This window comes from Bufo gargarizans, chromosome 9 (genome assembly GCF_014858855.1).
Source record: "Bufo gargarizans isolate SCDJY-AF-19 chromosome 9, ASM1485885v1, whole genome shotgun sequence".
In the NCBI taxonomy this organism is placed as follows: domain Eukaryota; kingdom Metazoa; phylum Chordata; class Amphibia; order Anura; family Bufonidae; genus Bufo; species Bufo gargarizans.
In genome coordinates this window covers 34,376,708-34,393,609 of record NC_058088.1, presented here as the reverse complement: position 1 = coordinate 34,393,609, position 16,902 = coordinate 34,376,708, and the positions used below count along the sequence as shown (strand labels likewise).

At 46.7% G+C, this 16,902-nt stretch overlaps 1 protein-coding gene across 1 annotated transcript in view; it reads left to right on the top strand.

The window, feature by feature from the left end:
* LRCH2 (leucine rich repeats and calponin homology domain containing 2) overlaps positions 1-16,902 on the top strand; it is a 112,338-nt gene that overhangs the window by 74,376 nt on the left and 21,060 nt on the right. Inside the window, exons 14-15 of the mRNA XM_044268945.1 lie at positions 3,279-3,323; positions 9,519-9,569. Of these exons, the coding sequence (XP_044124880.1) occupies positions 3,279-3,323; positions 9,519-9,569 (96 nt within the window). The remainder of the gene's footprint in view (positions 1-3,278; positions 3,324-9,518; positions 9,570-16,902) is intronic.

Below are 16,902 nucleotides of genomic sequence, written 5' to 3'. Positions count from 1 at the left end.
GACTATTGCCGACCAAGTTTTTGAGGGCTTTGGCCCTAAGCGCCATATAGTTTTTTCTGTTCATAAGAACATAGAAGCATTGATTAGAAAAGAATGGGAAAAACCCTGACAGAAACTTTTTTATACCGAATTCTGTTAAAAGAAAATATCCATTTGAAGAGCCAAAAAATCAACTCTTCCGTTTGATTTGGGCTGCTTAGGAGACCTTTGTGCCCCTACAAGTCTCGGACCGGCCATTGCTGCCTCCTGGGTCTCCAGGTCTTTAAGGCTAGGGTTAGGTCAACTAGAATCCCATATCAGAGACAAAACTCCTAGAGAGGACTTACTATCCTCCCTCCCAACTTTCCTCAAGGAAGCAGCCTTCCTTGCAGACGCTTCTACTGATGTGGTCCTTTTTTTCTACAAGAGCAGGCATTATGTCAAATACAGCAAGGTGTGCTATTTGACTTAGATCATGGAAAGGGGATTCAAGGTTTAAGTCTAGACTTTACTTTCTCCCTTGTGAAGGTTCTACTGTAGATCGTTTGGTTCCTTTCTGGATGACATCTTAGAGAGAGCCTCTGACAAATAGGAGTTTCCGGTTTCCCAGAGAACTTAATTTTTTTCATAATCCCCAGGCCAGTTTTAAAAGACAAAGGGGTAGGGAAAATAATAGAAGTGAGAGAGAAAAATTTCCTAAAAGATCTGGCGGGTTTTTGTTTAAAACCCAGGAGAACGGATCAAAAGACAAATCCCAATGATGCCATAAGTCAGGTGGGAGGCAGACTGTCTCAGTTCTGCCCAGCCTGGGGATCCTAAGTGTAATAGAAAACGGACTCCGGCTGAAGTTCCTTTCTCGCCTTCCAAAATTTTTCATTCAGACAGTTCGACCCAAAAATCTGGAAAAGAGGAAAGCTTTGGAATCAGATTTTTTTTCCCCTCTTAGATTTTTTTTTTTTCCCTCTTAGATTTTTTTCCCTCTTAGTTTGTTCAGTTCCCCAGACAGAGAGGGGCAAAGGGTTCTATTCCCCGTTATTTTTGGGGAAGAAACCAAATTGGCCAGCCTCTAGGTTGTCTCCTCCCTGGGATTTGAATATGGTTCTTTCGGCCTTATCTCAGAAGCTGTTTGAACCATTAAATGAGTTTTCTATTGCTCTCCTATCAAATTGCCTTCCTTCTAGCAATAACCTCTGCTAGACGGGTTTCTGAGATTCAAGCGTTTTCTGCTTTCCCTCCCTATACCACATTTTTGGAGGATAAAGTTATCATCAGACCAATTCCATCTTTCCAGCCGAAGGTGGTCTCAGGTTTTCAGACGTCAGGATGTGGTTCTTCCCTCCTTTTGCCCAAATCCAGCTAATCCGTCAGAAGAAAAATGTAATTGCCTAGATGTTAGGAGGTGTCTGCTTTTTTACCTAGATTCCACTTCTCCTTGGAGGATAGATGGAAATCTCCTAATCCAGTTTCAGGGAAAGTGTAGAGGCCACAAGGTTTCCACTAGCGTTATTGCTAGATGGGTAAAGAGTGCTATCTCTCTTGCCTATTCTTCCCTTAGTCTTCCCCCTCCAAGGGAGTTTGAGGCTCATTCTACCAGGGCCATTGCGACCTCTTGGGCAGAGAGGGCAGATGCTTCTCTTTCCCAGATATTTAGAGCCGCTACTTGGAGCTCTCTGTGACCTTTGGGAGGAAAGTGCTACAAGCTGCAGTCGTCCTCCTCCCCCCCCCCCCCTCCTAATTTTTATCTGGTTTATAGTTTTAGTCTCACATGGGTGCTGTCATGGGTGAGGTGAAAACAATAATTGTTCTTACTGGTAATTGTTTTTCTTGAAACCCATGACTGGACCCCAAAAATTTCCCTCTCTAATAATAAAAAAAAAGTAGATATATTTGGATAGAGCCTCTTTTCCTTGGAAATTTGGAGGATGGATTATCCTTTTTCCACTATTCATGTTGTGTACTGTCCTATTAATCCTTCTTGCTTGGTGGTTGGCACACCTCCAGAGTTTGGTTTATTATAATTACTGAGGTGTGCTGGGGGGTTCAGGTTTCCTACCCGGTTGGGAGGTCTTAGTCGCATGGGTGCTGTCATGGGTTTCAAGAAAAACAATTACCGGTAAGAGCAATTAAAGTTTTCTTGCCTTTTGGAATGTCCCTTTTTATAAAAAAAAATAACTAGCGCAAAAGCATAATTTTCTCCTTGGTGTTGAAAGTTAGCCGATGATGCAACATGCAGTGTGATGTTAAAAGGGACGATTTCTATGTTTTGTAAAGTGTGAGTTGTCCTCCCTTTTCCAGTGCTCTGGCATCGGTGTCCGATCGCTGGGATCCCTACTTATCCCGAGAATGTTGTTCCCTTCCACAGGTCATAATTTAAAAAAGGCAGGTGGAGCCGGCACCCTGGTGCTTATTTGGTTCTCTGTGGGACTGGGAGAGATCAGAGTGCTGACCCCCCACTGACCAGTTAGTTAACTCCTATCCAGTGAATAGGGGATAAGTTTGTAGTAAGCGAAATACCCCTTTAAATTAAGTTAAATAAAAGGCTAAACCAGGGCCTCATTCAGCTACTTCTTAGGCTACTTTCACACTGGCGTTTTGGTTTCAGTTTGTGAGATCCGTTCAGGGCTCTCGCAAGCGGTCCAAAACGGATCAGTTTTGCCCTAATGCTTTCTGAATGGAAAAGGATCCGCTCAGAATGCATCAGTTTGCAGCATTTTGGTGTCCGCCTGACGAAACAGCCAAACGGATCCATTCTGGCACACAATGTAAGTCAATGTGGACGGATCCGTTTTCTATGACACAATCTGGCACAATAGAAAACTGATCCGTCCTCTATTGACTTTCAATGGTGGTCAAGACGGATCCGTCTTGGCTATGTTACAGATAATACAAACGGATCCGTTCTGAACGGATGCAGACGTTTGTATTATCTGAAAGGATCCGTCTGTGCAGATCCATGACTGATCCGCACCAAACGGGAGTGTGAAAGTAGCCTAAAGTTCATAATGCAGTAATGAAATAGCTAAACATTGAGAATTCCTGGTGAGATCACACGACGAGTCCTGTGCAGTAAGGGAACCTAAAATGTAGTAATCTGGGAAATTTTCTAGTATGTTTTATTACTGAATCATGTAAATATTACAGTTGGGGGAAAAAAAGTTTTTTTTTGTGTTTAGATGAAAAGCGTGGTGTCCTTTTACTTCCAGGATAGATGACGTAAACTCTACATTAATGTGTTCTGAAGTGTTTGTAACCGTCACACAACCTTAGTAATTCCGATTTTGTGCGTTTTTTTTTTACAGTACAAATCTTCTCGGAAGTGTTCAAGCGGGAATGACAATGATGAGGTGAGACGCCCCGGAAAGTTCTTCTCTATTCCGCCTAAGTGGTATGATTTTCACACATGATCCGCATGACGCCTAATACATTGCTTCTTGTATTTTTTTTTCTTTTTAAGTATTCTTTCTATAATTAAAGGCGTTGTCCTCGTTCAGAGCTGAAGCCGGACATAACCCCTTCCCCCACTCAGCCCCTTTGAGGTGAGCATCAGAGCATTCCATACTCCAATGCTCTCCCTTGCCCTACGCTGTATCTCAAGTGTATTTACACTGGGGGGGGGGGGGGGGGGGCTTCGGCCTAGCAGTGTTGCTGATGACGTCACTGGCACTAATGGGTGGGCTTTAATGCTGCCCTAGATGTTTTACAGGCTAAGGCAGCATTAAGGCCCGCCCCATTAGTGCCGGTGACGTCACCAGCAACATTGCTAGGCGACAGCCTCCACCTAGCAGAGACCCAGTACATCACAGGATCGAATAAAAAAGCCCTTGTCCTGCACAATTTAGGGCAGGCGACAGCATCTCGGAGGGCTGCCTGGGTGAAGAAGGGGATATGTCCGGCTTTAGCTCTGAACCCGGACAACCCTTTTTAAAATTGTATTTTAGGTTTGTAAAAGTAACAAAAAGACCAGTAACATAACTGCAGGTCATCTCTCTGTTTTAATGGAGCCTTGCCAACCACAAGAAGTAATGGTATATGTACATACAATACAGGTCCTTCCTGGACAGAGGGGTTCCACTGCAAGAACCTTCATTGATCTTAAAGGGGTTCTCCGGCCCCTACTTGAAAATTGCCCATCTTCATTACCTGTGGAGGGAAGGTTAATACACCAATACTTACCCTCCACAGCGCAGCCCTTCCTATGATTCTCTTCACGGTCACGTGACCGCTCCTGAAGCATTTTCAAGTCTTCCGGTCCAGCACAGTCTCTTCTTTTTCTGCCTGAGGCAAGAGACGGAACGTCATCTCTGACGTCATCGCCTCCTGCCGGCCTTCCTCTGTCCCGTCGCTTGCACACTACTGCGCATGCGTCGGGACCGCAGTCTGTCTTCTGAGTGTACAGGCTTCTATGTGAAGCCTGTACTGACTCCTGCACAGCACGATGTAAGCGCTGTACAGGGCTCCGGATGGCGACCAAAATGGCCGCCGCCAAGAGGAAGAGAAACCGGAGGAGGAGGGGAGGGGCTGTGGTCACTGCGCCACCAATGAAGATAACTGACCTGTTAATACAAATACTGGAGGCGGGTGCCGGAATCAAATAGCTGGCACCCAGCCTCTATGACAGGGTGCGCTACGTGAGGGGTGGCGAAAGCAAATCAAAATTTTGGCATCTAAACAACCCTACGGGATTGTCACGATACCCAAATTTTGATTCTGTTTCGATTTGGCGACTAAAAATTTAATTTGGCTCCAAAATTTTTTTAGTTCAGGAGCCAATGGCTACCAGGTATTTTTTATTTTTTTTTGTCTGGAGCACTGACTATATATACATGAGTGATAGCATAGCGATTAGCCACAGAGGCTGATCGCTATGCTGTGGATGGCACTTGGGGGGGCAGTGTGGATGGCACTTGGGGGGGCAGTGTGGATGGCACTTGGGGGGGCAGTGTGGATGGCACTTGGGGGGGCAGTGTGGATGGCACTTGGGGGGGCAGTGTGGATGGCACTTGGGGGGGCAGTGTGGATGGCACTTGGGGGGGCAGTGTGGATGGCACTTGGGGGGGCAGTGTGGATGTCTCTGTTATGGGGGCACCGAGTATAGGTGATGGGGCTAGTGCACAGAACCGTTTCGATTTTCGGTCTGCAAGTTGTGGATCCACTAAATAAGGTTACTGTCCGTCTGTCCGTGTGATTCACTTATTTTTTATTTTTTTTGCCGTCCCATTGAGTTCTACGGGTTTTAGATCTGCATTATGAGGACCAGAATAGGACATGTTCTATCTTTCGCAGAACTGACTTATGGATGTGGAAAGCACAGACGTCATAATTTTTATTTTATTTTATTTTTTTTACTTTCGTATGTCAGTTCCAGTAAAGACAGTACATGTCCTATTGTGGTCCTCAAAATGAGGACCTCAAATCCATAGAACTCAATGGGACTGCAAAAAATGTGAATCGCAAAATGGATACGGTCATGTGCATAAAGGTTTAGATACACAGCTCAGCAGGTTGTATGATACAAAATGGGATTAGATACACCGCTCAGCAGCCCTTATCGTAGAAGATGGGATTAGATAAACACTTCAGCAGGCTGTATTGCACACAACAGGCTCTGTATCAGGCACACATACATGTTAGGATTAGATACAGATGTGTATGGGTGTGCTTGCCGATTCCAGCTGTTTATTACACTATAGAGGGAAGAGCCTGTGGACGGCCAGTGATGAGTTTAGATACACGGCTCAGCAGGCTGTATCACACAGGATAGGATTAGAGACAAATGTTTGGAAGTGCTTGCTGATTCCAGCTGTTTATTACACTATGGAGATGGTGAGGGCAGAGCCTGTGGACGGTCAGTAATGGGATTAGATGCTGAGTGAGAAGTAGATTTATGTCTGGGAGCAGAAAGATAGATACAGGAGTTATAGATGGAGTAGCTGCTGCAGACAGAGCAGAGTGGGGGGCGTGGCCAGCCTGTGACTCATCACTGCAGTGCAGCCAGGCTTGTGTATCAATAAAGTTATGTATTCAACGAAAACAAGAAGGGGAGAAAGTAAACAGATCTGCCAGGATAATGTGATGTCTTCCAGGGGGAAAGGAAAGCTCAGACATGAAAAACTGGTATTGGGGGCATATGTATGGGTGGTGAGGTGTGTTAGCAGCACATAAAAGAATTTTGATTTTGGGAGCGGACAACCTCTTTAACAATAGAACGGGGTCTTGCGCTGGATCTACTGCCATTTCTATGAAACTTTAGCAAAAGACCATGGTTTAAATGCAGAGCATACTATGTTTGTCTTGATTTATTTTATGCAGTAGCGAAGAGGTGCAGCCATAAAGAGGAGAGCAGGATGTCGACAAAAAATATATATATATTTTTTTTTCTTTGTTGAATATCTTGTCTGTATTGATTAGTGTCTTATGTTACATGTGCAGCCTGGATGCTGGCTACTGTTTAGTGCCCATTCGGCATAGGGTTGAAGACCTGAGGAGTATGAGGCAGACTGGTTGCTAGTGATGGGATGTTGAGCAGCCTTATTTACTAAAAACTGATTCTTGGATGTTCCTACAAACTCTCGTTCCTGATAATTTAAAGGTGCCACAGATCACCCGATGAACGAGGGAAACGCTTGTGGAGCGGGAGAAATGATCGGAGGTGCGGACATTTTTCCCAGGAACAGTACTTTTTGTATGGGGATGAGCGATAGCAATAACGATCACTCGTCCTCATACTGTGGAGGTGATTACTGCATGTAAATGCAGCGCTTCACCTCCACTTAATGAGCAGCTGCCTGTTAGGATGGATCGCTTCCTTCCCGAAAATTGGCTTCGCCTCAGAGCGTGTGACTGCGCCTTAATGATTCCCATGCACATTAGTCTATTGTTGGCAGGCACTGGCTGAAAATCTAATGTGTATTGGGAGCTCCGACCCTCTATTGACACCTTGACAGATGATGTTGGGGGACGGAAGGATTGGTGTTGTTGAATTTCAATTTTGGGAAATAATCCGCAACCAGAGGTCTCTGGCAGCAGCCTTCTTCTCTCTCCCTATTGAAGTCAGATACACACTCAGCTGAGCAGACCTTTTTTTTCTATGTACAAGGGCAACAGCTTTTGAAGTTGTATAGGCACCTTTAGCACGTCTTTAGCTGTAGTCACACAGTATTCTTTAGATTGTTAAAGAACTGCCATATGAGATCAATTCAGACTTCCAGTGTTCATGTCTGCGTGCTCGGTGTAGAAAGTACCGCACACGGACGGAACACCCACACTTCATAAAAATGATTTTACAGCACGATCTGTGCAGAGAAAATTGCAGCAGGCACCATTTGGGTCTGATTTTTGACCCATCTAGTGAATAGGTCTGTTAAAAATAACAGCACACAGATATGCCATCCATATATGCTCAATTTTTTTTAAATCACTCATTGTTTTGTGGCCAAATTTAAAGTGTAACTGCTGTTTAATTTTTTTTATACCCTAATGGTATAGTACACCCTGCTGTATAAATGCGTTGTGCATTATAATTTAATCTTTTTCAGTTTCAACTCAGAATAACATCCAGAAATGGGTGTCACTTTCACATTGAGCAGCCTCTTCTTACAGGGTTGTCATGTGCAGCCGTCTCCTCTCGGGGAGAGTACTGGGAGGAGGAGCTCAGCCCTGAGTGTCAGGGCTCGGGCAGAAAGTGGAGGGGGGAGGGCTGCTTTAGATGGGGATATCTCCTGAATGGTAGCAGCTAGAAACAAGCTGACATTCCAGGCTTTCATACAACACCAGAATGACACGAAGAAATTGGGAATAATCACGGGCAAAATCTGCTTTTACTTTCACTTTCACTTTAATCTGCATTTGAAGCATCCCGATTTCAATCAGTGATATCTTTCCCTGCACTGAACATATTGCTGTCCTTCTGGTATTGTCTGAAAGCTTGGAATGTCAGCTTTCAAACAATACAAAGATTACCAGATAACCAGAGATATGAGCAGCTAAAGCAGCCCCCCTCCTTGTCAGTATGGAGGAGAATGAGGGAGCAACTGACATGCTTGGCAGAGGAAAGAAAAAAAATATGAAATATATATATATAGAAACGTGACATTATCATCAGTGTAGTGACCTGAATAATAAAAAAATTTACTACACAGTGAACGCTGTAAAAAAAATTCCACAAAATGTCAAAATTGCTGTTTTTTTTCCTTTCCCCCTAAAAATAGTTATTTAATGCACTATATATATATATATATATAAATGGTTCCTAAAACTACTTTTAATGTGACTATTAAGAGGCTAAAACAAATGCTTACTGATTTTCATTTAATTGAAGGGCTTGTCTCTGGTTAGCTGTATGTGAGAGGATACACACTGCTTTGGGGTAGTGGGGAAGTTCTCTGCATTTTAAATTGGTCTTGCTAGTTCATGTGAGGAGAGCAAGGGGTTATGGGAAGTGAGGGAAATACAGGATGGCCTTAACAGGGCAAAGATCACCACAGGAAGTGCAGCAGAGGCCATTTTAGGAAGATGCTGAAATAGAGGCACTGAGAAATAGGGTTGCTAAGGGCTGAATACAGACATCAGAAAAGGAAAATTAACTGAAAAATAAAGTTTCATGAATATCTTCCCTTCAGCATCACATGTGTTAGGAATTTCATTTTTGGTAGTGAAATGGCAATTACACTTTACATCTCTCACCTGAATATGGCCTTAAAGTGAAGCTCCATTTTTGGGCCCTATGCAGAGAGGTTTTCTTGGATCAGAAGGCCATCAGTATCGGGTTGTTGTGCTCAGATTCTGGGCACTCCCTGTTTGTTAGCTGTCTGAAATGGGCATCTAATATTGCAGGTTTGTCAAATAGCTGATCGACTGGAATGTCCAGGATCGAATCCTCATGAATCTATTATGGGTGAACTATCCTTAGAATAGTCTATCGATATCCTGATCCTGGAAAGCCCCTTTAACTTCAGCACTCTCCACTGACTGAATACAGGAGATGGTAAATAGTGCTCGCTGTCCAGAGAACCGTTGTGAGCAATTGGGAAATGCAGAGAAACCCATCTCCCCTCTATGACCTGAAATGTTCCTGCTTGTAGAAGACGTGATTTGCTTAATAGATTTATATTAGGAAATGGCAGATGATGTATTTCATTAATCCCCAACCTGTGTCTCTCCAACTATTGTGAAACTATGACTCCCTGCGCTTGGAGGGCATACTAGGAGTTGTAGTTTTGCAATAGCTGGATAGCTACAGGTTTGGGACCACGGATGTGTATAAGGAATTCCTTCTGGTTGAGGAGGCAGATACTGTAAGCGGCTGTCAACCATATGAGATCATGGGATTTCAGCGTGTAAGTTTTTGTCTGCAGCAGTGAACTCTAACCCGTGGCTCCCAAGCTGTTGCAAGACTCCAACTCCCAACATGCCTTATATCTGAATGCTACCAGAGCATGTTGGGAGTTGTGGTTTTGCAACAGCTGGACAGCCCCAGGTTAGAAATTGCTGTTCTACAGAATGACTTCATTTTAACTCTGTTTTTGTTGATTTCATTTTAGAAAAACAGTGATAGTGCAAATGTGTCACCCTCATCCCCCGTGTCATCAGAGGTACACCTTGTGCTTTGTTTTCTTTTTATTTCTGTTCACTGTATGTTCTTTTTCATGTTGTGTGTTTTTTTTTTTTTTTTTAAATCAAGATTTTCTGCACTTTGAAATTTTTAAAGGCAGCAGGTCACAATGAGAATTCAATGTAAGCTACTGACAACACTTTATGGAGCTGAGCAGATCGACATATAGTTTTACGGGAAATGATTTAGGGGGTCATTACTGTCCAGAAATCTGCCTATATTAGGCGTATTTCTGGTGCAGCTTTCAGCGCAAAGGTTATTTCTAGTGTTGAGCGACGCGAGCTTCAAATGCTTCATCCGAAGTCGTTTCGTTCAAAATGTTGGAATAATACTGTGTTAGAATGTATGGGCTCCGGTGAGCCGAAGTAAGTTATTCGTGAAGTCCCACGTGACTTCTTTGAGTAACTTTTATAGATTTTCTTCGGTTCTGACTAGTACCTTGGAACAGAAGCAGAGTTTGATTTCAAGTTTGAAAGTGGTTATCCACTTTAAAAATCAATTACCGAAGTCACACTTTACTTAGTGAATAACTTACTTTGGCTCATCGGAGCCCATACATTCAATCACTGTATGGAGACGAATCTCCGTACAGTATTATTCCAAAGTTTTGAACTAAGCGACTAAGGATGAATCATCCAAAGCTTGCTTTGCTCAACACTAGTCATTTCCCCTCCCACGCCAGGTCTAAAAAAAGTGGACGTGGACATTCATTAGGGGTTATTAAGACCGGCGTTGAAAACGTCGGTCTTAATAAATGACCCCTTTCTAAGCTCTGATGTCCATAAGATGGTCTCAGTGATTGACGGCCTTCTCTCTACTACTGTGTATACAGAGAGATCTATCAATCACTGATGGGACCGCCTCCTGGGCTTCACAACCCGGAATAAGCAGGGATAGAACGTTTTACTGAAGCTTTCCCCACCTGTTCCAGGGACTGAGCGCGGAGCCGGTATTGTAATTATTTGGTATATATTCTGCTCCTCCTGCTCTATAACATGTTGCCTGCAGCTCAAACACCTTGGTTCCCTTTAAGCGTGGCTGTATTGTTCCTTTGATAATACCCTGCATGGCAGTCCAGTTTCTTCCTTATGTTTTTTATTTATTTTTTCTCTTCATTCTCTTGCCTAGTGCATTTGCTGTGATTGAGAGGCCATATGATACAGTGGTCTCCAGCAATGACTGTGGAGAAGGGATAGCTCATGGTGTCAGTATAATTTCATCCACAGTATAAATGGGTTTGCCACTATATCTTGTTAGTTCTGCACATGTGCTAGTAACTGCAGAGAGAGGCACTTAGTAATACACAGTTATTAATAAACCATCTGTAATGTCCTAGGGTGGTTTAAGTTGCTTATCCCTTGTTTACTGCAATCTTTTTACTGACAGCCTGACATTCTGGACTTAAAGGCTATGTACAGCTTTGGAGGCATTTTTTTATTATTATTATTATTATTATTATTATTGCTGCATTGTACTCTTGAGCAACAAATACATTTTTCAGTTCAAAAATTAGGACCCCTGTCTCTGTGCACCTTTTGAGTTTCTCTAGTAGCACGATCTGAATTTCTACTCTGTTCCCTCAGGCAGATAAGAAGGTGGCTTAAATAAGTGTTTATAACCTTTTGGTAATTTAGAGGTAAGGCTTATTAGATTATTGGCACAAAGTAGACGGTTAACCCTTTTTTCATAAAGACCAATTGAAAAAATTATTTTTAGCCCAAAATGAATAAAAAGCAATCATAAAAAAAAATTCCCCTGAAGGTGTACATAGTAAAAAAAAGCCATTGATGGACGGGACTGGTCACATGACTCTCTCTTTGAGCTGCCTCCATTGACTAACACTGTGCATGGCACTGTACATGTACTAGTTTCTAATGCTCTGCACAATGTTCGTCATTGGCGCTTTCATCAGAGGATATTTTGGGACTGTGGCATGTAAGCGATCAGTAGGAGTGATGCAGACAAGGATTAAAGGGGGTGTCCAATGAAGAATATACAGTTTTCAAACCAGCCCATGGATCTGAATACTTTTGTATATGCATGTAATTTAAAATGTATAATGGCTATTGAGTCATCAATGAAATCTATTGGTATAGCGCCACCTGCTGTTTACTCCTTTTCTAAGTTCTCTGTCCTGTTCACTGAGCTGTAACACATGCTCAGTTCCATCCTTCAACTGCCAATAGCAGCAGTAAACAGGACATGCTGACTGAGAGAGGACACACTCCCTAATCTGCCAGCTTTAAATAAGTCTAGCAGAACAATTGGAACAATGAATGGGGAGTTCTGTGGCCCCATGTGAGTTACGGGGTGGTGCTAACTAGATTATGTATGAGTCTAAAATCCCAGCATCTTACAGCTACGGTCCGCTGATCTGGCGGGCACAGGAGCTGTGCCCGCCCGATCAGCTGCATGGGTCCGATAGTCACTAATAGCTGGACCCCAGCTGTATGTGCTGGCATCGGTGAAAACACAGATGGTGGTGCATTAACCCTCACACTGCTGCAGTCAGCGCTGACATGTGCAGTATCCTCACGGGTCCCTGGTGTCCATCGGGTCCCCGTGCTGCTGTGATGAGAGTGGGATAAAATAAAGTTTTCCCCAAAAAAAAATGTAATAGTTTCAAGTTAAAAAAAGGCTTCTTTTTCCCAAAATAAAGTAAAAAAAAAAAAAAAGAGGAAAAGTAGACCTATTAGGTATCGCCGCGTCCCTATCGACTGGCTCTATAAAAATATCACAAGTGAACACCATAAAAAATAAAAACTGCCATTTTCTGGTCACCTTGCCTCACAAGAAGTGTAATACCAAGTGATCAAAAAGGCGTATTGAGCCCAAAATGGTACCAATCAAACAGTCCTCTCATCCCGCAAAAACCCTACCTAAGGCAATCATCCAAAAAATAAAAATAAAATGGTGCGCTCAGAAAACGGCAACACAAAAACAAGATTTTATTCTGTTCTAAAAAGCATTTTACTGTGTAAAACTTAAAGGGAATCTGTCTCCACATTTGGACATTATAGACTAGGGCTGAAACGATTATTCGAATAACTCGACTAAACAGAGTCCAAAAATTCATCGATGCAGTTTCCCTGCATCGAGGAATCGTTCAGATCACGTGATCACGGAGCGGGAGTGAAATTAAGCGTCTCACTCACCGCTTCCGTGTCCTCCGGAGGTCAGAGAGGCAGGACTGAGCGGCCGGCACAGCGGAGGGAGGAGGAGGGAGTGTCTCCCTCCCCACTGTGCGCGGCTGCTGCTGAAGACCAAGTAGGAGGAGGAGGGGAGGGACTGAGTAGGAGGAGGAGGGGAGGGACTGTGGCCACTGCGCCACCAATGAATGTGCCGGCCATATCCCACAGGGTCCCCCTCCTACCCCCCATCATTGGTGGCAGTGTCAGTTCCGATCGGAGCCCCAGCAGTGTAATGCTGGGGCTCCGATCGGTTACCATGGCAGCCAGGACGCTGCTTAAGTCCTGGCTGCCATGGTATGTTAGTGAGCAGAGAGCAGCGCATTATACTCACGTGCGCTGTGGCCGGCGGTCGCTCCTTCTCATAGGTCTGTGCGGCGCATTGCTAATGCTGTAAGCAGAAGAAGGAGCGACCGGCGGCCACAGCGCACGTGAGTATAATGCGCTGCTCTCTGCTTACTAACATACCATGGCAGCCAGGGCTTCAGTAGCGTGACTCCTGGCTGCCATGGTAACCGATCGGAGCCCCAGCATTACACTGCTGGGGCTCCGATCGGAACTGCAAACTGCCACCAATGATGGGGGGTAGGAGGGGGACCCTGTGGCCACTGCCACCAATGATTAATGGGAGGGAGGGAGGGAGGGAGGGGGAGGGGGGTTGTGTTACCAGAGGGGGCAGATCAGAGGCTGGGGGGAGGCAGATCAGAGGCTGGGGGGGAGGCAGATCAGAGGCTGGGGGGGAGGCAGATCAGAGGCTGGGGGGGGAGGCAGATCAGAGGCTGGGGGGGGAGGCAGATCAGAGGCTGGGGGGGGAGGCAGATCAGAGGCTGGGGGGGGAGGCAGATCAGAGGCTGGGGGGGGGGGAGGCAGATCAGAGGCTGGGGGGGGGGAGGCAGATCAGAGGCTGGGGGGGGGGTAGGCAGATTAGAGGCTGGGTGGGGGGGGTAGGCAGATTAGAGGCTGGGTGGGGGGGGGTAGGCAGATTAGAGGCTGGGGGGGGGTAGGCAGATTAGAGGCTGGGTGGGGGGGGGGGGTAGGCAGATTAGAGGCTGGGTGGGGGGGGGGTAGGCAGATTAGAGGCTGGGTGGGGGGGGGTAGGCAGATTAGAGGCTGGGTGGGGGGGGGGTAGGCAGATTAGAGGCTGGGTGGGGGGGGGTAGGCAGATTAGAGGCTGGGTGGGGGGGGGGTAGGCAGATTAGAGGCTGGGTGGGGGGGGGGTAGGCAGATTAGAGGCTGGGTGGGGGGGGGGGGTAGGCAGATTAGAGGCTGCGTGGGGGGGGGGGGTAGGCAGATTAGAGGCTGGGGGTAGGCAGATTAAGGCTGGGGGGGGGGGGAGGCAGATTAAAGGCTGGGTGGGGGGAGGCAGATTAGAGGCTGGGTGGGGGAGGCAGATTAGAGGCTGGGGGGGGGAGGCAGATTAGAGGCTGGGGGGGGAGGCAGATTAGAGGCTGGGGGGGGGAGGCAGATTAGAGGCTGGGGGGGGGAGGCAGATTAGAGGCTGGGGGGGGGGAGGCAGATTAGAGGCTGGGGGGGGGAGGCAGATTAGAGGCTGGGGGGGGAGGCAGATGGAGAGAGAGTGGTTAATGGAGGCTGCAAGCACCACCTTGGAATGTATAAAGTTATTTGGTTTAGAGAGGGGTTAATGAAGGCACCTCCAAGGTGCTTTCATTAACCTCTTCAGACCAATAACTTTATACATGCCTAATGCCAAGGTGCTTCCATTAACCCCTCCAAACCCAATGGGCATGTATAAAGTTATTGGTTTGGAGGGGTTAATGGAAGCACCTTGGCATTAGGCATGTATAAAGTTATTAACCCCTTCAAACCAATAACTTTATACATACCTAATTACGTACGTTACTTTAAGTAGCTTTTTCTTATTAGATTACTCGATGAATCGAGAAATATAATCGATAGAATACTCGATTACAAAAATATTAGTTTACTGCAGCCCTATTATAGACCGCTTACGATGGCGTTCTGGCATAACTTTAGATGAATCAAATGGTACCTTTGTTGTATTCTTCTGCGGTTCACCTGCGGAATTTTTATTTATTTTATTAATATGTAAATGAGGGCTCGCAAGAGCCCAGGCTGATAATCCTTTTTTGCTAATATCCCCGCCCCAGCCTCTGCCCGTCCTTCTCTCCCAGCGAAATCTCGTGCCTATTCTCTGCCTCGCTTGGGTGGAGCATGCCCACTGTGGGCACTGCATTGTTGTAGCTACTGCGCATGCTCCAGCCAAGAAGGGTCACCCATCCAAGCCCCCCTTCCAGCCCCTGCTGGAAGAAGAGAAAGGGTGAAGATGGCGGCCAGAATGATAAGTGAAGCCTGCTCCAGGCCATGGACACATCACCTAAAAGGGGGCGGAGCCTATTCCGGCATAGTGGGGCAAAGCGGCAGGCTTAGGGAAGTGAAGACTAGCTCCGATTCTTACGGCTGGAATCCAGGTGCATGAGCAGGGAAATCAGGCACTGCGGGGGGTTAATGAGCAGGAGATGCAGGGCCTGAGGGGGCAAGGCCTACTCTTCCCGCCACAGAGCTCATGAAGATCTTCACAGGGACATCCTCCTCAGACGGCGTCTACTCCTGGCTCTGGTGGGAACTGTTGAGCCTCCCCTCAGGTTAGCTGTACTCTCTCCAGCCCCAGATTACCCTACCATCATGTCTGATCCTTCTGGTGCGCTACCTCGGCTGCCAGTAGCCTCAGGCAAAATTCCCTTGCGGGCATTCTGATTCTGTCTGCTCTGCTTGTCAGATGCCCAGGCAGGGGTCCCCCCCTTCAGCCTGTACTGCTACCTCACTCTCCGGCAGCTGAGTTACCCAATTGGGCCAGAACTCTCTCTCCCAAGCCACCCTATGTATAGGGGGTCGCTTGGTTGAGAATCCGCCACCTGCGCAGGCTGCACCTCCCTCGGATGCACCCTCCAGAGCTTCTTGCTGGGGTGACCACCCCCTAGGTCACTTCCCTCTGGTGATCCCGTCAGCGCATGGCATTCACAAAAGCGTCCCAGAGTGGAACACTCTTCCTCCTCTGACGCATCTCCCTGTCCGCCCTGTGTACAGTCCCACTCAGGGTTTTCTTCTCCTGGGGACGTGCTGTCCGACGGAGAGGTTGAGAATTCAGATTTGGATATGGATACGGAGCAGTCTTCTAAGTTGGCATCCACTGTGGATAGCCTCATTGCTGCCATCCACGACACCTTCCGAGTGCAGGATGATCCCCCTAGCCCCTCCCCCCCACTGACCAACAGGGGGTATCCTTCTTCCGCCCAAAAAAAGGCCTCAAGAGCGTTTCGCCTCAAGCTTGGGATCATCCAGATATGCGCTTTTCCGCCCCAAAGAAGCTGGACATCCTATATCCCTTCCCAGCGGATTGCATTTCTATGTGGACATCTTCCCCCTAAAGTGGACCCACGAGTGGCACAGCTAGCTAAAAATACGGCTATTCCTATAGCCGATGGATCGTCCCTTCAGTCCGTTGAAAATCGTCGGATGGAATCCTTGACTAAGTCCCTCTTTGCTGCTACGGGGTCAGCCCTTAGGCCTGTGTTCGCCTCCCCGTGGATGGCAAAGGCGATCTGAGTGGGGCAGTCAGCTGGACCAGGACTTGTTATCCGAGGTTCCTGCTCAAGATCTCTGATCCTTGGCTCAGTTGCTCATCCAGGCAGGTAAGTTCCTCTGTGAGGCGTCCTTGAACCCTGGCGCCCTCATTGCGTGCTCGTCTGCGTTTGCGGTCACCTTACGCCGCAAGCTTTGGCTGAAGTTGTGGGCAGCGGACGCGACTTCCAAGCGTTCCTTAGTCGGTCTCCCCTTTGCCGGCACCCGTCCCTTTGGTTCTCGGCTAGACAAAATTGTTTCTGAGGCAAGAGCACTTATCTCCCACAGCCTAGTGCCAAGCGGGCCTCTCATGTTAGGTCAGGTCCCTCTCGTGGCAGGCCCTTTCGTCAATTCGCTAGTTCCCGCCCCGCGGCAAGCTCCTCGGCTGGGGGAGGCGGGTTTACTTCCCAATATGGACGCAAAAAGCCGTCCTTTCGGGCACAGCCCTCCTGGCGTCCCAGACCTCAGGCTGCTCGACCTACGGCAGCTAAGCAGTCCTCAGCCTGAAGGTGTGCCCCCACTCTT